The 23187-nt window shown below is 46.2% G+C and overlaps 1 protein-coding gene across 1 annotated transcript in view; it reads left to right on the forward strand.

Annotated features, from left to right (window-relative positions):
• Positions 1–23187, forward strand: part of sesn2 (sestrin 2) — a 43841-nt gene that overhangs the window by 13351 nt on the left and 7303 nt on the right. The window contains 7 exon segments of the mRNA XM_083782611.1: positions 8257–8445; positions 19544–19726; positions 21419–21499; positions 21501–21529; positions 21531–21639; positions 22841–22855; positions 22858–22975. Coding sequence (XP_083638737.1) covers positions 8257–8445; positions 19544–19726; positions 21419–21499; positions 21501–21529; positions 21531–21639; positions 22841–22855; positions 22858–22975 — 724 coding nt within the window.

Raw genomic sequence — 23187 nt, forward strand, 5'->3', positions numbered from 1 at the left:
CAACTGGATTTCCCCGTTTGAAAAAAGTAGCCGGGGAGCTCGGACAAAAATGCTTTTTATTAAACAACGCGGGATGCAGCAATTCTAATCGCTGGCGCTGCTACTAACTAACACCCGTGGGACACTTTGTGAGTACTTTATATTTGAAATCTGAATGTTTATATATACGGAAATCTTGTAAATGCAGCGAGCGCAAAAAAACAGGGCAAAGTTTCTGCATGACTGTCATGATAATCATCATAGCAGTCATGTTCCAGGGCTACTGATTCTGCAGATTCTTGACGATTCAATCTAGTGAAGATGTGATTCACCTTGTTATCCCATTCTGACCTGAGATCAGATTAAAAAAATGTCTTCTACATCCTGACAGTTTTCTGAAAAAAGCTATGTTTCTATGTCAGTCGTTCTTTGATTTTTCAAAAATAGCAGACCTACAAGCTCGTAGCGCGCCACTCGGTGGCGCGCTATGAGCTTGTAGATCTGCTATTTTTCAATAGCTAAAGCACAACATAATGCTAACACCAAAAAGGGACCAGCCCAAAACGGGTTAATGATCTAAGGTATATTAATGACATAAAATGTAAAATGTTGAAAATGAGTGGAATGCCCCTTTAAGTCTTTTTCAGTAATGGAAAAAAGACAATGAATAGCTGATGTTCAAGCTCGCAGCGTGGCACGAACTTCTATAGATCTGCTATTTTTGAATACCCAACATATAAATGGCAGTAACTAGTTTTGCTGGGGACCCCCTGGAACCCCCTCCAAGGACCCCTGATGGTCCCCAGAGCCCACTTTGAGAACCACTGGTTTAAACTTCTTGACGCTGTAAAGTTCCATCGTCTTATCTCCTAAATATTGATTTTTCTTTCCCCTCCAGTATCAGAATAACGGATTGCTTTGTATACCGTACTGTGAATCTGGTTTATTATCAGTGTAATTGATCATGGATTAAATATAATGGATTAGGACTTCACAACCTTTTAGCAGAGGTACAATGTCCTTAGTTTAGTATTGAATGGTTTGATGAATAGTCGAAGCTTTGCTCAATGGAACAAATTGATTTTTTTTTATTGTTTGGGTAGATCTGCTACCCTTCAAAGCCATACGTGTGCTTGAGTGAGCTCCACGATATCGACTTTAAAAACAAAGGCGTTGGAAGCCAGGTCAGCCTCAGAGAGAAGGCCTATTTCAGCCTTTTATCTTATTTATGCACGTTGTACTCAATCATAATCATAAGCAGAACTTATGGCACATGCCGTAAAAAAATGTAATCAAACTTTACCCATTTAGACCTGAGGGTGATTCTAAATCCGTCTTCTAAATCCTGACAGTTTTCTGAAAAACCTCATGTTTCTATGTCAGTGGTGCTCAAACATTTTCATGTCAAGGACCCCCAAAAATTGGCTGCCGAGACCCATCTGAAAATATGTTGTTCCAGCCCCCCCCCCCCCCCCCCCCCCTCTGAAAAATATATATATTCAAAGATTTGCGACACATTTTCACGACGTTTAAAAAAAATAGCAGATCTATAAGCTCCTGTGAGCTTGAAAAATCAAAGAACGACTGACACAGAAACATAAGCTTTTTCAGAAAACTGTCAGGATCTAGAAGACGTTTTTAGAATCTGATCTCAGGTCAGAATGGGTTAACACTAGCAACAACAACAACAACATCCAGTACATTAGCGTGAACTCTGACCTCCCCCCAGTAGACACACAGGGAGTTCTACTGTCTAGTTAGGCCCCACTCACACTGTTGCAACATGCATACAACATTACATCAGATCCTGTTTATTTGGAAATATCACACCTCACACCACCTTTAAGTTTCCATTCGTACATTGAGCAACGTTTCCCTACTTAGTGCTGGAACCCAAAAATAGCTGATCTCCACGCGTGCACACGTGCGTGACTCTCTCATAGTGACTCATTGTGAGGCTGTGATGTAACGTTAGCAGATCCACTATTTTAGATTTTAGAAAGAGAGAAAGAGAACAATGTCACCTGCAATGATATCGTTTGCTGTCGGGCAGATCTATCTCCGTATTTTAACTTTTTTTTTTTTTTTTTTGGGTAAATGAACGCCCTACTTCATCACAGTGAGACGAAACATACAGAGCGTCGCAGTCCCTCCCCCTTTCAGAATGGCGAGTGGCCCAGGAAATGAAAAGCAATGCATTTTTTCCCATAGCCACTTTCTGAAAGTATTTATTTATTTATTTAAGACGGTTACGCCGCGGACAAAGCCAACTCGGATCGTGACAAATCATGACAATTAACACAATATTTTGGGGCCGATCAAATCATTAGAAAGAAGAAAATAAAAGGCAGGAGACAAGACAATTTGTTTTGTTTTTCTTCTTATAAATGATTTGATCGGCCCCAAAACATTGTGTTCATTGTCATGATTTGTCACGATCCGAGTTGGCTTTGTCCGCGGCGTAACCGTCTTTAAATAAATAATTTCAGAAAGTGGCTATGGGAAAATGCATTGCTTTTCATTTCCTGGGCCACTCGCCGTTCTAGATTTGAAAATATAGATTTGCGCCACATTTTCATGATTTAAAAAGAAAATATGCTAATAAATGGTGCATTTATATTAAAAGTATAACATGAATGCTTAAAACACCAAAAGGGTGTTCTTCCCACCCCGGAATGGGTTAAATGGATGTTTTTGAAGGACGATCATATAAACAGTGACGTGACCCAAATTGAAAAAACGAAAAACACTGTATAGATTTTTATAATCAACAAAAATTGATTTACCACTTAAGCCCTGTTTTCTACTTTCTACTTTTTAGCTGTGCCGTCATATTGCACAATAGACAATCTGCAAGCTCAACATTTGGAAAATGACTCAATGCCCCCGATTGATTGATTTCATTAATATGAATGAATTTATTGTATTTTTTATAATACAGTATATATCTATAAAAGTGACTTTTCAGAAGGAATTTTAAAACAACAAGGGCACCACAGACTCGGCAGGTCTTAACCCATTTTGGTGTTAGCATCATGCTATGCTTTAGCTATTGAAAAATAGCAGATCTACAAGCTCATTGTATAGGTCTGCTATTTTTGAAAAATCGAAGAACCACTGACAGAAACTTTTTTAGCTTTTTCAGAAAACTGTCAGGATGTAGAAGAATTTTTTTTAGAATCTGATCTCAGGTCAGAATGGGTTAACCCATTCTGAACGGGAACCCATTTTGGTGTCAGCATCATGTTATGCTTTAGCTATTGAAAAATAGCAGATCTACAAGCTCATAGCGCGCCACCGAGTGGCGCGATACGAGCTTGTAGGTCTGCTATTTTTGAAAAATCGAAGAACGACTGACATTTTTAGAATCTGATCTCAGGTCAGAATGGGTTAATCAGACCAGTGTGTGTCCAGTGGAAACCTCGTATGAATCTGATCTCAGGTCAGAATGGGTTAATGTAGCTGGGCTACTGTCTGTGCCACGTGATATGCCCCGTGCCAACTGTTTTAATTAAAATGACTGGCAGGGCGTTACGTAACACTTTAAGTGAATTTCAATGAATGTGCTCACCCGCTGATGTTTTGCACAGTCAGGAGTGTGTGTGTGTGTGTGTGTGTGTGTGTGTGTGTGTGTGTGTGTGTGTGTGTGTGTGTGTGTGTGTGTGTGTGTGTGTGTGTGTGTGTGTGTGTGTGTGTGTGTGTGTGTGTGTGTGTGTGTGTGTGTGTGTGTGTGTGTGTGTGTGTGTGTGTGTGTGTGTGTGTGTGTGTGTGTGCGTGTCCCCGGTTCGTAGCTGCCACTGAAACTTTGCCAACGATCATGTGAATGTTGCAGACTTGCAGTTCTTGATGAATTTGTCGGGAGCTTCGGCGACAAATTACAATAGTCATTTTTTGGCCTGACGTCGAAATATAAAAATATATCTTCCGAATCCTGACAGTTTTCTGAAATCGGTGGTGTAGTGTTCAATATTTCATGTCAAGGATGACATGGCCACCGACCCCCATCTGAAAATATGTAGTTCCAGGAACCGACCAGGAGCAAAGATTTGAGTTAAAAACGTTCGCTCTGAAAGAATATACATTCAAAGATTTGTGCCACGTTTTCACGATTTTTCCTAAAATAGCAGACCTACAAGCTCATAGCGCGGCACTATGAGCTTGTTAGATCTGCTATTTTCCAATGGCTAAAGTATAACATAATGCTTAAAACACCAAAAGGAGGTCTGGAGGAAACCTCATAACTCTATTTTAGAGATTTTAGATTTTTCTTTTTCTCCAGAAATCAGTGCTATTGAACACCCTTTACGTCTGTGTGTTGTTTCGAAAGTAGTAAAAAGTGCTTAAGTCCATTTGGACCCTCAAACTGTCTGCTGAAACAGCTAACTCCACCACCTCTCTCCTTCTCAAACTGTCTGCTGAAACAGCTAACTCCCCCACCTCTCTCCTTCTCAAACTGTCTGCTGAAACAGCTAACTCCACCACCTCTCTCCTTCTCAAACTGTCTGCTGAAACAGCTAACTCCACCACCTCTCTCCTTCTCAAACTGTCTGCTGAAACAGCTAACTCCACCACCTCTCTCCTCCTCAAACTGTCTGCTGAAACAGCTAACTCCGCCTTTCTCCTTCTTGGTGAAACAGCTAACTCCCCCACCTCTCTCCTTCTCATGGAGATAATTGACAATAAATGACTGGTGGTGGCGTGATCGCTAACAGAGGTTAATGGGTTAAGAGGTGTTCCACGCCTCCACCATAACTGGCTTTTGTTGTTTACGAGCAGCAGTGCTGCGTGGCTCCTTCGCCTCGTCTCAAACCTGTCACTCTCATTATCGAAAGACACGACTCCAAAGATCACCAGCTGTCAAACCTGATAAGAACTGTGACTGTGAAAGCATTGGCTTGGTTTATCTGGGTCATTCTTCATAACCACATGGACCCTAGTGTAGTAGGGCATGTGTTCGAAATAATACATGTGTACGAAATACCTATTTTCTGTATTTTAACCCATTCTGACCTGAGATCAGATTCATACGAGGTTTCCGCCGGACACACACTGGTCTGATGAACCCATTCTGACCTGAGATCAGATTCTAAAAATGTCAGTCGTTCTTCGATTTTTCAAAAAATAGCAGACCTACAAGCTCATATCGCGCCACTCGGTGGCGCGATATGAGCTTGTAGATCTGCTATTTTTAAATAGCTAAAGCATAACATGATGCTGACACCAAAATCGGTGCCCGGTCAGAATGGGTTAACCCATTTACTGTAGACCCGAGTGCCTTGAACTAAATCCTGACCGTTTTCTTGAAAAACCTATATTTCTGTCAATGGTGCTCAAACTATTTCATGTCAAGGACCCTAAACATGTTGTGTAATTGGCCACCGACCCCCATCTCAAAATATGTTGTTCCAGGGACCCCCCCCCCCCCCCCGAAGCAAAGATTTGAGTTAAAAATGTTTCGCTCTGAAAGAATATATATTCCAAATTTGCGCCACATTTTCACGATTTTTTACAAAAATAGCAGATCTACAAGCTCTTAGGGCGACACTCGGTGCCGCACTATGAGCTTGTAGATCTGCTATTTTTTCCATTAGCTAAAGTATAACATAATGCTTAAAACACCAAAAGGGGTTTCCGCCCAGAATGGGTTAAAAATGAAAATAAAAAAAGTATTTAAACGACATGTATTTCAAATGCATGCCCATCTCTGCCTAGTGCCCCTGTTCTTGTCATAATAATAATAATAGGCGAACATTCTTGCAAAGTGAGGATTGGATCAGCTATTTGTAAAAATCCAACCCAAATGATGACCTCATCCTTGCTTAGTCCTGACTACATTGTCACTGACACATTCACTGAGTAATCGTGAAGCCCAGGAACGGACTAGGGTTGGTGTTTGACCCCAAAACAACACATTCACTGGGTAATCGTGAAGCCCAGGAACGGACTAGGGTTGGTGTTTGACCCCAAAACAACACATTCACTGGGTAATCGTGAAGCCCAGGAACGGACTAGGGTTGGTGTTTGACCCCAAAACAACACATTCACTGAGTAATCGTGAAGCCCAGGAACGGACTAGGGTTGGTGTTTGACCCCAAAACAACACATTCACTGGGTAATCGTGAAGCCCAGGAACGGACTAGGGTTGGTGTTTGACCCCAAAACAACACATTCACTGAGTAATCGTGAAGCCCAGGAACGGACTAGGGTTGGTGTTTGACCCCAAAACAACACATTCACTGGGTAATCGTGAAGCCCAGGAACGGACTAGGGTTGGTGTTTGACCCCAAAACAACACATTCACTGGGTAATCGTGAAGCCCAGGAACGGACTAGGGTTGGTGTTTGACCCCAAAACAACACATTCACTGAGTAATCGTGAAGCCCAGGAACGGACTAGGGTTGGTGTTTGACCCCAAAACAACACATTCACTGGGTAATCGTGAAGCCCAGGAACGGACTAGGGTTGGTGTTTGACCCCAAAACAACACATTCACTGGGTAATCGTGAAGCCCAGGAACGGACTAGGGTTGGTGTTTGACCCCAAAACAACACATTCACTGAGTAATCGTGAAGCCCAGGAACGGACTAGGGTTGGTGTTTGACCCCAAAACAACACATTCACTGGGTAATCGTGAAGCCCAGGAACGGACTAGGGTTGGTGTTTGACCCCAAAACAACACATTCACTGAGTAATCGTGAAGCCCAGGAACGGACTAGGGTTGGTGTTTGACCCCAAAACAACGGCATGGATTCAGGCTTTTCCAGAGAGGTGCAAACTATGACAAATCCGAAAAAGCAAAGACAAATATTTGCTGAGCTCTGTGCCAACGGACACTTAACCCATTCTGACCTGAGATCAGATTCACATACGAGGTTTCCACTGGACACACACTGGTCTGATAGAGAGAGAGAGAGAGAGAGAGAGAGAGAGAGAGAGAGAGAGAGAGAGAGAGAAAGGCATGACTGAGACTGTACGTATTTAAAATTACATGCACAATTTTATTACAAATTCTTTCTTTTATTTTTAACCCATTCTAAATGGTAAATGGTGCATTTATATAGCGCCTTTATCCAAGGCGCTTTACAGAGATTGTGCATTACATTCACACACACATTCATACACCGATGGCAGCGGAAACCATGCAAGGCACCAACTAGCACATCGGGAGCAATTAGGGGTTCAGTGTCTTGCTCAAGGACACTTCGACAGTAACTCTGGGGGAGCCCGGGTTCGAACTGGCAACCTTACGGTTACCATCCAGGCACTCTACCCCTGAGCCACCGCCGCCCCCCCATTCTGAACGGGAACCCATTTTGGTGTTGGCATCATGTTATGCTTTAAGCTATTGAAAAATAGCAGATCTACAAGCTCATTATCGCGCCACCGAGTGGCGCGCTATGAGCTTGTAGGTCTGCTATTTTTGAAAAATCGAAGAACGACTGACATTTTTAGAATCTGATCTCAGGTCAGAATGTGTTAATCAGACCAGTGTGTGTGTCCTAGTGGAAACCTCGTATGAATCTGATCTCGGGTCCAAAGCTGGTATCCACCTGTGGCACTGGATGAGTGTGGGAGTTATGTCAACAACGCGTCCAAACCTGAATGTTTTCTCTTCCAGATCCTGAAGGAGGGGCCTGACCACGTTTTTCTTTCTTCCAGATCCTTAAGGAGGGGCCTGACCACGTTTTTCTTTCTTCCAGATCCTTAAGGAGGGGCCTGACCATGTTTTTCTTTTCTTCCAGATCCTTAAGGAGGGGCCTGACCATGTTTTTCTTTTCTTCCAGATCCTTAAGGAGGGGCCTGACCATGTTTTTCTTTCTTCCAGATCCTGAAGGAGGGTCCTGACCATGTTTTTCTTTCTTCCAGATCCTTAAGGAGGGGCCTGACCACGTTTTTCTTTCTTCCAGATCCTTAAGCAGGGGCCTGACCACGTTTTTCTTTCTTCCAGATCCTGAAGGAGGGGCCTGACCACGTTTTTCTTTCTTCCAGATCCTTAAGAAGGGTTCCTGACCATGTTTTTCTTTCTTCCAGATCCTGAAGGAGGGGCCTGACCATGTTTTTCTTTCTTCCAGATCCTTAAGGAGGGGCCTGACCATGTTTTTCTTTCTTCCAGATCCTGAAGGAGGGGCCTGACCATGTTTTTCTTTCTTCCAGATCCTTAAGGAGGGGCCTGACCATGTTTTTCTTTCTTCCAGATCCTGAAGGAGGGGCCTGACCACGTTTTTCTTTCTTCCAGATCCTTAAGGAGGGGCCTGACCATGTTTTTCTTTCTTCCAGATCCTGAAGGAGGGGCCTGACCACGGCGTGCTGATGGAGGCCTTCCTCTCATTGGGTCGTCTGGACCACATCACCATGGTGATGGCGCTGCACCCGGCCTACCTCAGCTGCTTCCTGTCTACCCAGCATGCCTTGCTGGAGATGGACGGCCCCCTGCCTCGCCACTGGAGGCACTACATTGTCGTCATGGTGAGCTGCTGAAAAATGTAGTTTTTTTTTCACTACATTGTTGGTCATGATGAGCTGCTGAAAAATGTAGTTTTCTTTTCACTACATTGTTGTCATGGTGAGCTGCTGAAAAATGTAGTTTTTTTTCACTACATTGTTGTCATGGTGAGCTGCTGAAAAATTTAGTTTTTTTTTCACTACATTGTTGTCATGGTGAGCTGCTGAAAAATGTAGTTTTCTTTTCACTACATTGTTGTCATGGTGAGCTGCTGAAAAATGTAGTTTTTTTTCACTACATTGTTGTCATGGTGAGCTGCTGAAAAATGTAGTTTTTTTTCACTACATTGTTGTCATGGTGAGCTGCTGAAAAATGTAGTTTTCTTTTCACTACATTGTTGTCATGGTGAGCTGCTGAAAAATGTAGTTTTTTTTCACTACATTGTTGTCATGGTGAGCTGCTGAAAAATTTAGTTTTTTTTTCACTACATTGTTGTCATGGTGAGCTGCTGAAAAATGTAGTTTTTTTCCCACTACATTGTTGTCATGGTGAGCTGCTGAAAAATGTAGTTTTTTTTCACTACATTGTTGTCATGATGAGCTGCTGAAAAATGTAGTTTTTTTTCACTACATTGTTGTCATGATGAGCTGCTGAAAAATGTAGTTTCTTTTCACTACATTGTTGTCATGGTGAGCTGCTGAAAAATGTAGTTTTTTTTCCACTACATTGTCGTCATGATGAGCTGCTGAAAAATGTAGTTTTTTTTCACTACATTGTTGTCATGATGAGCTGCTGAAAAATGTAGTTTTTTTTAATCCTCGATGTAGTCATTAGGCCAGTTCTTTCTTCCCCACTCACTAGATTTGTGACCAGATTTGACTGAGAGCCTGCATGGTGCAACCACTCCAAGGAACAGCAATGTCCGTGTTCACCTATGTACCTCCTGTATGTGACTATTGGTACCAGTAGGGGCGCTGTTTGCCAGAAACAGAGAGAGAGAGATAGTATTAGTGCTGCACTGTTGCCTGCTAATGAGAGAGAGAGAGAGAGGGGAGTTGCACCACTCAGTTCACACGGGTGTGATTTCTTTTTAATGAGTTAATAGCACAGGCAGACTCTCTTCACATACTACTAGAGCATGTTTGAAATAAGTCTCAGAGCTGAAATCGTAAACATGTAAACATGAAATAAATGCTTAAAGGGACACTTCAACCTTTTTGCAAAAAAATATATGTTAATGACGTTTAGAAGCTTTAGAACACTTTCCCGGGGGTATTTATGTGTGTAATATGTGGTTTTAGATATTTTAGATTGTAGCAGTGAGCCTGTTGTCTCTGATGTCATGGACACTGGGCTCACTTCCTTCCTTGGACTACATGTTATCTCAGTAAGACAGCTCTCACCCTATCCACAATGAGGAACAGTGCACCAAAGAATTATGGGAATTGTAGTCCAGGAAGGTAGTGAGACCAGTGTCCATGACATCAGAGACAACAGGCTCACTGCTACAATCTAAAATATCTAAAACCACATTTACACACATAAATACCCCCAGGAAAGTGTTCTAAAGCTTCTAAACGTCATTAACATATATTTTTTTGCAAAAAGGGTGAAGTGTCCCTTTAAAGGACCACTTCACCACTTTTCAACCTATCTTCATATAATACGTCCTCACTAATAATCATGAAACAAAGGGCGCAATTTCTTTCTACTCGGTCTGTGTCTCATAGGCCCCGGCAAAATTAATTAATTGCGACAGCGAGAGGATTATCCAAAACCGTGCAGATTCTAAAGCCGTTGCCAATTTTCTCCCCCTGCTGTATTGAATGAATTACGAGGCTGTACCAAAAAAAAAAAAAAAAATTAAACGAAGCAACAATTCTTGTCACGATTGCAATCATCTCACAGTGTGATGCCCATTGTTTTCTCATCAGGCTCATGCTGCCCTATTTCACGCTCCCTATATTAGCGCATTCAGGCCTGACGTCAAAATAAAACAATGTGTCTTCTAAATCCTGACCGTTTTCTGAAATACCTCATGTTTCTAGGCTTATATCGCTCAATATTTCATGTCAAGGACACCAAAAATTATATGTAATAGGCCGCCGACATCCCCATCTGAAAATATGTTGTTCCAGGGACCCCCGCCCAGAAGCAAAGATTTGAGTTATAATCGGTCGATTGATTGATTGATTCTTTATTGCAGACTCAGGGGAATCCATATCACAGTACAGAACAGCAACACAATAGATAAGAAGATAATAATATAGAAAGAAATATACAATAAAAAGAGTTCCACCATATTCGGTTTCAAACATACAGACAAGTTCGCCAATGGTTCCACAGTCTGGAGGAGAACCTGACAGAACTACGGTCGCTCTGAAAGAATATATATTCCAAAGGTTTTGCGCCACATTTCCACGATTTTTCAAAAATAGCAGACCTAGCTTGTAGATCTGCTATTTTTCCAATAGCTAAAGTATGACGTAATGCTTTTAAAACACCAAAAGGGGTTCCCCGCCCAGAAGGGGTTAGTATTCCGTGTCATATTCCTGAGTGCCCTTTTCATCCAGGTGCGATCCAGCGTCAGACCGTGACCTACATTAATGGGCACGCCGTGTGTTTTTTTCCTGCAGCTGCTGTCGCGTTAGGAAGGCCACATTGGGAGTAATGAGCTCGTGTGAACTCTTGGCTTCTATAAATGGCGTGATGGAATCCGTAGCGGGCGCATGATTAAAAACGTACGTTTCAGGGGGGCGCGGTGGCATGGTCTGTAGTGCCGTCTGTCGCCTCACAGCTAGAAGGTCCCCTTACCTTGTTCTATAGCCCATATACCCGAAGGCGGGGTTGGAGAAAGGGCCTTTCTGTGTGGAGTTTGCATGTTCTCCCCGTGTTCCCTATAGGGTAGGTACCCTCACATGTTCTCCCCGTGTCCCCTATAGGGTAGGTACCCTCACATGTTCTCCCCGTGTCCCCTATAGGGTAGGTACCCTCACATGTTCTCCCCGTGTCCCCTAGGGTAGGGACCCTCACATGTTCTCCCCGTGTCCCCTAGGGTAGGTACCCTCACATGTTCTCCCCGTGTCCCCTAGGGTAGCTACCCTCACAAAAAACATGCAGTAATCCTGGTCTCTAAACTGCCTCCCCCTGGCCAGCCGGGGCGCCTGATGGAGGGGAAAGGAACTGGTTGGAATAACGTGTTCCTTCCACGCGCTACGTCCAACCAGGGAAACTCCCCCCTGTCAGGTGTAAAGGAGCAACTTGGACACTCAGGCATGAAGGAAGCATGAGTTCAAGTCCGTTGCTCTCCCCTTGTCCCCCATATATGGGGACTAGGTTGGTGGAGGGTGTGTAGAGCCCAGGATCACATTAGATGATTGACACAGGGGTGAAAAATGGGTTACAAAATTGTGGGATAAAAATATATATAAAAACGTTCCTTCACAGAAGCACAAGCACCACCGTAGCCTAAGTTAATTGTCGGGAAGCGTACAAAATGTTTTGATCCGATCTAGTGGAAAGGCTACTCGCATTAAGCTTCGGATGGCCATAAGACTGGACTGCGCCATCTTGATCGTGCGTGCACACACACACACATGCTCGCGCACACGCACGCTTTCAGTCGCTTTAGACTCCAAATCCCCCTCCTATCCCAGGCGGCATTTCTGGTCCAAACAGCGCTTATTGCACGGAGCCTAGCGGTTGCAGTACCGGCTCCGGCCTGTACTTCTTTCTCATCAGCTAGTGAAACATCAACAAGCGATCCGACAACACAGTGAAGTGACCCACGCACCATTCAGTCAACACCCGGTCACGGTGTGTTTTAGATCTTCAAAATAGATCGGCGGTTGAACGGGGCGATATATCCTGGCAATGTAGCGATCATTCTTTAATTAACCCTTGCAGGGATTGTGTTTCCGCCATTAGCTCATGGGTAGCATGAGGCTGCAGTCAGTGTCTTCTGAGTTCAGAATACCTGCAGTTAGCGGAACTTAGCGCCGAGGTCCTCGCATATTGTCAGCTTCCCTTTTGAGCTGTGGTAACTCTGCAGGGGGGGGGGGGGGGGGCAGGGGGGGAGCTCTGCAGTGGGCATGGGGGGGGGGGGGGGGGGGGGGGGAGGAGGGAGGGGAGGGGGGGGGGGTCTGCAGGGAGGTTATTATAGGAGTGCTGATTTACAATTTAGGCATTTAGCAGACGCTCTTAATCCAGAGCGACTTACATTTAAGCAAGAACAAAAGCATGGGAATACATCACATAAAAGCATTTATCAATATCATGAAACATGCGTAAGCTAAGAAAGTAACAGTGGAATATCTATATAATGAAACTATACATATAAACTATACATATTTACTACTATGCTATACATATGTACTATGGCGTGCTATGACTATATACAATACAATTATAGTGCTGTCTACATAACATGCTATAAGTCTGTGTCAAATGCTATCTAAGCCAACAGAAATGCTATCTAAGGGGTTAGGGTAAGTGCTATGGGCCATGATGGAGTCTGAAAAGGTGGGTTTTCAGGCTACGGCGGAAGATTGGGAGTGATGCTGCAGTTCTGACTGCAATGGGAAGTGCATTCCACAGTTTTGGAGCCAGAAGGGAGAAGAGTTTGGGACGTGTGGAGCGTTGTCCCGGCGTTTTTAGTGAGGGTACTTCCAGTTTCCCTGCGTTGGCTGATCTGAGTGCGCGGGAGGGTTTGTAGGGTTCAATCATACTTGTAAGATATGGGGGAGCCATACCTTTGGTTGCTTTGAATGCCAGCATCAGAGTTTTGTATTCTGTGCGGGCAGCGACCGGGAGCCAGTGGAGGGAGCGGAGCAGGGGGGAGACATGTGAGAATTTTGGCTGGTTGAAGACCAAGCGAGCTGCGGCATTTTGGATCAGCTGGAGAGGCTTAAGTGCACATGCTGGTAGGCCAGTAAGGAGGGAGTTACAATAGTCGAGTTTTGACAAGACTGTTGTCTGGATTAGGAGCTGGGCTGATTCCTGGGTGAGGAACGGTCTAATTCGTCGTATGTTATAGAGTGTGAACCTACATGATCGAGTGACAGCTGTGATGTGAGCTTTGAACGAGAGCTGACTGTTTGCCTGTTCATACCAGGCTATTATAATGACGAATGCGAGCATGCACGACACGTGCGATCTCGAATTAGCAACAGAGGCGCTCTGACTATGTGCCAGTGTGTGTGTGTGTGCGTGCCTGTGTGTGTGTGTGTGTGTGTGTGTGTGTGCACATGCTGGAACAAGGCCAGAGGAGTTGCAGAATGTAAATAGCCTTGGCCTGCTTGGCGTGTTCAGTGTGCTGCTCGTGCCAGAGGTTGCCCAAGGTAAACACAGACCTTCATTTGACACTAGATTAGAAACGATATGACCCACATATTCCTACTGTATATATACACGTACATACAGTACTGTATTATAGAGGCCTTGGTGCTGTCGGGGCTGAGACCGTTGTAACTGTTTGTGTTTCTTAACCCATTCTGACCTGAGATTAGATTCATACGAGGTTTCCACTGGACACACACTGGTCTGATGAACCCATTCTGACCTGAGATCAGATTCTAGAAATGTCAGTAGCTCTTCGATTTTTCAAAAATAGCAGACCTACAAGCTCGTATCGCGCCACTCTGAAAGAATATATATATTCAAAGAATATATATTTCACGATTTTTCTAAAATAGCAGACTTACAAGTTCATAGCGCGGCACTCTGTGCTTGAGCTTGTAGCTATGAGCTTGTAGATATGAGCTTGTAGATATGATATTTTTCAATAGCTAAAGGATAACCTAATGCTTAAAACACCAAAAGGGTGTTCCCGCCCAGAATGGGTTAAATTTACGCCCTGCCTACAGCATTGGTTTTCAACCCTTCATATCAAGGTCCAATTATTTATTCTGTATTTGAGCCACGGAACCACCATTTGATGACATTTAGCCTCTCGGACCCAAGACTTTAGAACATTAAGGTTATCGTTGGATATGAATTTGTCCACAATTCTCCATGCTGTGTTGATTTGGTTCCATTTGTACACTCTCAGAGTTAAATTTACTTTGATTTTACAATATACGTACTGTACATTGGGGGTCCCAGAGACAGAAATGCCATTAAATGGGGGTCCGTAGCCTGATTCAGGTCAGGCCTGGGGGTCTTTCAAATTAACCCATTCTGACCTGAGATCAGATTCATACGAGGTTTCCGCCGGACACACACTGGTCTGATGAACCCATTCTGACCTGAGATCAGATTCTAAAAAATGTCAGTCGCTCTTAGATTTAAAAAAAATAGCAGACCTACAAGCTCATATCGCGCCACTCGGTGGCGCGATATGAGCTATTTTTCAATAGCTAAAGCATAACATGATGCTGACACCAAAATGGGTGCCCGGTCAGAATGGGTTAAAACCGGTGAAAATCACTGCCAGAGCCATAAAAATCTTCTCTTGTGGGGCTTCGTTGGCGTATCTTTTCAAAATGGGGGTCCGCAGGCTAATGAGTGTCAACTTGGGGGTCCTTGACATGACAACTAACTAACTAACTAACTAACTAACCTCCACCCGACTATATATAATATACGCTTAGTTCCAACGAGGGGTGGAGTCAGTACCGCAATAGTAAAGGAAATGGTAAGATATTCCAGTCTGCTGCAGATTGGGAGTTCACTGAACTTTAAGAATCAGTTGAACAAGGAAATGACTGTTTATTGTCACTATATACTCGAACAGATAAAAGCAACGAAATGCACTTTCGTGTGGCGAGGTCCACAGATACTGAGCAGCAACAATGCATATTTATAAACATATAATAAAGATAATGGAACATAATAAAGATAAAGGGATTTCTATCGCAGCGCTAGGGGTGGGGGGGGGTATAGCTTAGTGTCTGGATGTATAGAAAGAGCAATAAGGTGTAACCGTCGTTTTTTTTTAGATTTTTCAAAAATAGCAGACCTACAAGCTCGTATCGCGCCACTCGGTGGCGCGCTATGAGCTTGTAGATCTGCTATTTTTCAATAGCTAAAGCATAACATAGTGCTAACACCAAAATGGGTTCCCGGCCAGAATGGGTTAATTAGTATTGCATATCGTTGGTTAACCCTATTCTGACCTGAGATCAGATTCTAAAAATGTCTTCTACATCCTGACAGTTTTCTGAAAAAGCTATGTTTCGATATGTCCAAAACGGTTTACTTTTCAGGATTCAAATTCAAAAGCGTCAAAAATAGCAGATCTACAAGCTCGAAACGTGGCCGTTTCGAGTGGCGTTTAGAGCTTGCTAGATCTGCTACTTTTGATGCTTTTGTGTGACGCTGTAAGTGTGATCAAGTTATATACAGCGTATGTATATTCTGTTCACTCAATTCTTATTTTAAACTTGGTGTCGGTATAAAGGAACATCACAGGTGCAGCATGGTGACTGCAGGGCAGATCATGTTTGTTTTTAGTTTTTTTTTTTTTTTAACAAAAATGATGTTTTAGCAAATTGAACATAAACAAGGCAGGAACGAGGCAGAGAGAGCCTGCTGGTTGGTCAGTCCGGGGACCAATCAGAAGGCTGACAAAGGGTAGTCATTTATGTTACTTTCCTACAAACTGCAAAGCTTGCACAAAACAATCCTGCAAAGATGATGATGATGATGAGATGAGATTAGATATACTTTATTGTCCCACAAGGGGAAATTTGTCTTGGGCAAAAGTGCATTAGTACATACATCAACGCTTTTTAAAACAGACAGACAATACAAAAAAGACAATACACAGTAGCAGCAAAGTACAAGTCACAAGAGTATCACAAAAGAAGTGCAAGTTGCAATAAGAAAGGTATATAATATAAAAAAGTGCTAAAGTATTCACAGTTTATAGTACACAATCACAGTAAAGTGCAATAAATAACTGATGAAGGTCAAGAAGTCCCTTCCCCACTAAGAACTATGAACTATGTGGCGGTTGTTTAGTAGAACAATTGAAGTGGGAACAAAAGAAAGTTTGAGGCGGTTGCTCTTGCAACGACACGCTCTGTAGCGTCTACCAGAGGAGGTGGTGGGTGAAGGGTGTTGGTCAGAGCATAGGAGACCGTTTCAGATGTCACGTTGACTGTGGGGGTGTATCCTATTTCAGGGCATTATCTGGGGGAAAAAAACCTTTTTTGTTTCTGCCCACAGCATTATTGTGTCAGTTTTCCACTGACTCGAGTGTTTCTGTCTATTTACTAAACATTTCCAACCTCCATGTTGCGAATAAGTAAGAGCTGAGCCATGAGGCCCGTAGCCGGGCGGCTGTGGCTCTGGAGGTAGAGCAGGTTCGTCCAATGATCCCTGTGGGTCGGCGGTTCGAATCCCGGCTCCTCCTCCTGTCCAACATGTCGAAGTGTCCTTGGGCAAGAAGACACTGAACCCCACGTTGAAGTGTCCTTGGGCAAGACGACACTGAACCCCACGTTGAAGTGTCCTTGGGCAAGAAGACACTGAACCCCACGTTGAAGTGTCCTTGGGCAAGACGACACTGAACCCCACGTTGAAGTGTCCTTGGGCAAGAAGACACTGAACCCCACGTTGAAGTGTCCTTGGGCAAGAAGACACTGAACCCTACGTTGAAGTGTCCTTGGGCAAGAAGACACTGAACCCTACGTTGAAGTGTCCTTGGGCAAGAAGACACTGAACCCTACGTTGAAGTGTCCTTGGGCAAGAAGACACTGAACCCTACGTTGAAGTGTCCTTGGGCAAGAAGACACTGAACCCTACGTTGAAGTGTCCTTGGGCAAGAAGACACTGAACCCTACGTTGAAGTGTCCTTGGGCAAGAAGACACTGAACCCTACGTTGAAGTGTCCTTGGGCAAGAAGACACTGAACCCTACGTTGAAGTGTCCTTGGGCAAGAAGACACTGAACCCCACGTTGCCTCCAGTGAGTCGGTCGGTGTGAGCTCGCCACCGTCGGTGTGTGAATGTGGGGAAGTGAGGACGCTGGCGTCGACTGTTCGCCGCTTCACCTCCCAATGTATGAATGAATGAACCATTGTAAAGGTTCACCTCCCAATGTATGAATGAATGAACCATTGTAAAGGTTCACCTCCCAATGTATGAATGAATGAACCATTGCAAAGCGCTTTGAGCACTTGGAAAAGCGCTATAAAATGCAATTCCTTATAGGGGATGGAAACTATCTCCTGTTTCTGTAGCGTGAGGCAGCTTGATGTACAGTACGAGTTCACCCCCTGGACATGACACTGATGGAATAGTGGACTTTTTTATTCAAATACTACTGAGAAATGTACTGGCAGAATAATATGAAGAAAGCGACTTTATTTTCCGCCTTTTTCAAATACTTTGAAATGTTATGGAAATATGGTGACGGTGCTGCACAGGTGTTTACTGTCAAGCTGCAGCTGCTGGTACAGTAGGTGTAATTATCTTGACGAGAAGGGAAATATCTGAACTGTGTGACGAATACAGAATACCCCTAGAATACCCCTAGAATACCCCTACCACCTGTAGTCCCCTAGTAGAATACAGAATACCCCTAGAATACCCCTAGAATACCCCTACCACCTGTAGTCCCCTAGTAGAATACAGAATACCCCTAGAATACCCCTACCACCTGTAGTCCCCTAGTAGAATACAGAATACCCCTAGAATACCCCTACCACCTGTAGTCCCCTAGTAGAATACAGAATACCCCTAGAATACCCCTACCACCTGTAGTCCCCTAGTAGAATACAGAATACCCCTAGAATACCCTACCACCTGTAGTCCCGGCTTGAGACGGCCACGTGCCACATTTACAATATGCAGTGTCTTTTAGTATCAAGTACATTTACTTTATAGTACTGTACAATTACACACAATCACTGCCATTGACGAGATATTAGAGTTCTCAAATTCTGCCCGAAGTCCGAACCCGACCCGACGTTTTTGGGCCGGGCCCAAAATATATAGTCGGGCTGTGTTGAGCATCGGATTTCAGCAAGATAAATAAAATAAACATACAGTAGTACCCCCCCCAAAAAAGAACTGTCAACGGTAAGGCCGACGGAAATGGAAGTGGATGCGTTGGACGCAGCTCAAAGTGAACATTTCTCGGGTACTGTAGTGTAGTCTGTCTGCCGTCCGACCTTCCTAGGCTGTGTTATTAAAGACGCGGTGATGTCGGACTGTTGGTATCATGTCGGAACTTACGCCTATACACCCCGTGGATTTGGATTTGGTTTGAGGACATGATTAAGCGACATAATGACGTAATTTATTTTCTGTCCACGTGTTTGGGAAACAGTATGACAGCCCTGTAGCGAACATGTTCTTTTCTCTTCACTTTGTTCAGGCAGTAGAGCGTCACCAGTACTCCTACCTGCTCTAACATGTTCTGTCTCTCCTCTGTGTGTGTGTGTGCGTGTGCGTGGTGTGTGTGTGTGTGGTGTGTGTGTGTGTGTGTGTGTGACTGTGTGTGTGACTGTGTGTGTGTGTGTGTGTGTGGTGTGTGTGTGCGTGCCCAGGCGGCAGCGCGTCACCAGTACTCCTACCTGCTCTAACATGTTCTGTCTCTCCTCTGTGTGTGTGTGTGCGTGTGCGTGGTGTGTGTGTGTGTGGTGTGTGGTGTGTGTGTGGTGTGTGCGTGCGCGCCCAGGCGGCAGCGCGTCACCAGTACTCCTAACATGCTCTTAACATGTGCTGTCTCTCCTCTGTGTGTGTGTGTGTGCGTGTGTGCGTGTGTGTGGTGTGTGGTGTGTGCATGTGTGCGTGCGCGCCCAGGCGGCAGCGCGTCACCAGTACTCCTAACATGCTCTAACATGTTCTGTCTCTCCTCTGTGTGTGTGTGGTGTGTGGTGTGTGTGTGTGTGTGTGCGTGTGTGTGTGGTGTGCGTGTGTGGTGTGTGCGTGCGCGCCCAGGCGGCAGCGCGTCACCAGTGCTCCTAACATGCTCTTAACATGTTCCGTCTCTCCTCTGTGTGTGTGTGTGTGTGTGTGTGTGTGTTGTGGTGTGCGTGTGTGTGTGCGTGCCCAGGCGGCAGCGCGTCACCAGTGCTCCTAACATGCTCTTAACATGTTCTGTCTCTCCTCTGTGTGTGTGTGTGTGTGTGTGTATGTGTGTGTGTGTGTGTGTGTGTGTGTGCGTGCCCAGGCGGCAGCGCGTCACCAGTGCTCCTACCTCATCCAGCAGCACAGCGCCAGCTTCCTGGAGGCCGGCGGAGACGAGAGCTGGCTGAGGAGTCTGGAGCACGTCCCCCCCAAGCTGAGCAGTCTGGGCCCGCTCAACATGCTGCTGGCCCACCGGCCCTGGCTCATCACCCAGCAGAACATACAGGTACGGTACCACTGCACTGGACCGCACCGCACCCAGCAGAACATACAGGTACCACCGCACTGGACCGCACCGCACCCAGCAGAACATACAGGTACAGTACCACCGCACTGGACCGCACCGCACCCAGCAGAACATACAGGTACTGGTACCACCGCACTGGACCGCACCGCACACACAGGCCCTGGCTCATCACCCAGCAGAACATACAGGTACTGAACCACCGCACCGGCCCTGGCTCATCACCCAGCAGAACATACAGGTACTGGTACCACCGCACTGGACCGCACCGCACCACACAGGCCCTGGCTCATCACCCAGCAGAACATACAGGTACTGAACCACCGCACTGGACCGCACCGCACACACAGGCCCTGGCTCATCACCCAGCAGAACATACAGGTACTGAACCACCGCACCGGACCGCACCACACCACACAGGCCCTGGCTCATCACCCAGCAGAACATACAGGTACTGAACCACCGCACCGGACCGCTCATCACCCAGCAGAACATACAGGTACTGAACCACCGCACTGGACCGCACCGCACCCAGCAGAACATACAGGTACTGAACCACCGCACTGGACCGCTCATCACCCAGCAGAACATACAGGTACTGAACCACCGCACTGGACCGCTCATCACCCAGCAGAACATACAGGTACTGAACCACCGCACCGGCCCTGGCTCATCACCCAGCAGAACATACAGGTACTGGTACCACCGCACTGGACCGCACCGCACCACACAGGCCCTGGCTCATCACCCAGCAGAACATACAGGTACTGAACCACCGCACTGGACCGCACCGCACCACACAGGCCCTGGCTCATCACCCAGCAGAACATACAGGTACTGAACCACCGCACTGGACCGCACCGCACCCACCGGCCCTGGCTCATCACCCAGCAGAACATACAGGTACTGAACCACCGCACCGGACCGCACCGCACCCAGCAGAACATACAGGTACTGAACCACCGCACTGGACCGCTCATCACCCAGCAGAACATACAGGTACTGAACCACCGCACTGGACCGCTCATCACCCAGCAGAACATACAGGTACTGAACCACCGCACTGGACCGCTCATCACCCAGCAGAACATACAGGTACGGTACCACTGCACTGGACCGCACCGCACCCAGCAGAACATACAGGTACTGAACCACCGCACTGGACCGCACCGCGCCCAGAACAACATACAGGTACTGAACCACCGCACTGGACCGCACCCAGCAGAACATACAGGTACTGTACCACCGCACTAGACCGCACCCAGCAGAACATCACCGGAGCGGTGGTCACCTCACCACCGGAGCGGTGGTCACCTCACCACCGGAGAGGGGTAGACTGACCACTAGGGGGCGCCGGTGGCTCAGCGGTAGAGTGCCCGGATGGTATCCGCAAGGTTGCCAGTTCGAACCCTGTGGGCTCCCCCAGAGTTACTGTCAAAGTGTCCTTGAGCAAGACACTGAACCCCTAATTGCTCCTGATGTGCTGGTTGGTGCCTTGCATGGTTTCCGCTGCCATCGGTGTATGAATGTGTGTGTGAATGGGTAGATGAATGTAATGCACAATCTCTGTAAAGCTCCTTGGATAAAGGCGCTATATAAATGCACCATTTACCATTTATTTTAACACTCCCTCCTCCCCCCCCCCCCCCCCCCCCCCCCCCCCTAAACCCACAGGAGTTGGTATGTCCCGGGGCGGAGTCTCGCTGGTCATTGGCCGAGCTGATCCACGCCGTCATCCTCATGGCCCACGCCCACATCGCTGTCGTCCTTCGTCTGGGGTGTGGCCTCACCCGGAGCCCGACCACGTGGGGGCCAACGCCTTCCACCCGCCCTCACCCAATCACGTGCCCCGCAGCCCCCACCACAGCCCCGCCCACGAGGACAGCAGACAAGAGGTGAGCTTGGTTGGTTTGGTGGGCGGGGCTTATTTTCTGTTGTTGTTTTTAATCGTGGGTGTAAAGGCGCCTGTTTCTCTGGGCGCGGACCCCCTGGGGTCCTTAAAGGTTGTTCTAGGGGTCCCCAGCAATAATGAACTAATAGTTTAAAAACATGCTGTGGCAAAAACAGGGGGAGAACAATTTCGTCTTGGCATCGGGCGTTACTAATGGAAAGGACAAAGAACTCTGTCCTGGGCGATGGGGGTGTTAAGATGTGTATGTGCTCAACAACACAAAGCCATGCACAATAACCCTGACGGCTATGAGGTGAAGAAAGCTTGCCCAGCATATCAACGGTTGCTAAACTACTTGGATTGGCTTTTGGGGGTCCTTGAGAAGGAGATGTTTGAGAACCACTGGGGTAAGGTTTTAAACCTGCACCGGAGTGTTTTGGCGGCCCCAAGTGGCAGGAGAAGGTAACCACGGGCCTCTGGTCATACCAGCTGACCGCTGGTAAAATGGTGCATTTATATAGCGCCTTTATCCAAGGCGCTTTACATAGATTGTGCATTACATTCACCCATTCACACACACATTCATACACCGATGGCAGAGGAAACCATGCAAGGCACCAACCAGCACATCAGGAGCAATCAGGGGTTCAGTGTCTTGCTCAAGGACACTTCGTCACTAACTCTGGGGGAGCCCACAGGGATCGAACTGGCAACCTTGCGGTTACCACCCAGTCCCTGAGCCACCGTCTCGTAGATAGATGTGTAGCATTTAGTTTGTGGAGGAGGTGATTGTATGTTTACGCTTTCACTATTTTAAATGGATAAAACACTTTCCGTTTTTTAATGAAAGAAACTGCTTTTTCCAACTCCCTCTCTCTCCCTATCTCTCTCTCCCTTCACCCCTCTCTCTCTCCCTATCTCTCTCTCCCTATCTCTCTCCCTTCTCTCTCTCTCTCTCTCTCTCTCTCTCTCCCTCCGTCTCTCTCTCTCTCTCTCTCCCTCTCTCTCTCTCCCTCCGTCTCTCTCTCTCTCTCCTCCCCTCTCTCTCTCCCTCTCTCTCCTCCCCTCTCCCTCTCCCCTCTCTCTCTCTCTCTCTCTCTCTCTCTCTCTCTCTCTCTCTCTCTCTCTCTCTCTCTCTCTCTCTCTCTCTCTCTCTCTCTCCTCCCCTCTCTCTCCCTCCCCCCCCCCCCCCCCTCCCCCCCCAGCTGGTGGACGGGGCAGCATGGAGGTGGAGGTTCTGATGAAGAGGATGGTGGAGCTGCAGCAGCAGGAGGAAGAGTGCACACAGGAGGAGATGCTCACCCGCTTCGAGAGGGAGAGGAGCGAGAGCATACCCACAGGTGTGTGTGTGTGTGTGTGTGTGTGTGTGTGTGTGTGTGTGTGTGTGTGTGTGTGTGTGTGTGTGTGTGTGTGTGTGTGTGTGTGTGTGTGTGTGAAATCAATGATCTGATGTTTACATTCATTGATCACCCTAAGTGTGTGTGTGTGCTATTATCCCATTCTGACCTGAGATCAGATTAATACGAGGTTTCCACTGGACACACACTGGGTC

Source organism: Protomyctophum parallelum, assembly GCF_964188405.1.
Source record: "Protomyctophum parallelum genome assembly, chromosome: 1".
Taxonomy (NCBI): Eukaryota; Metazoa; Chordata; class Actinopteri; order Myctophiformes; family Myctophidae; genus Protomyctophum; species Protomyctophum parallelum.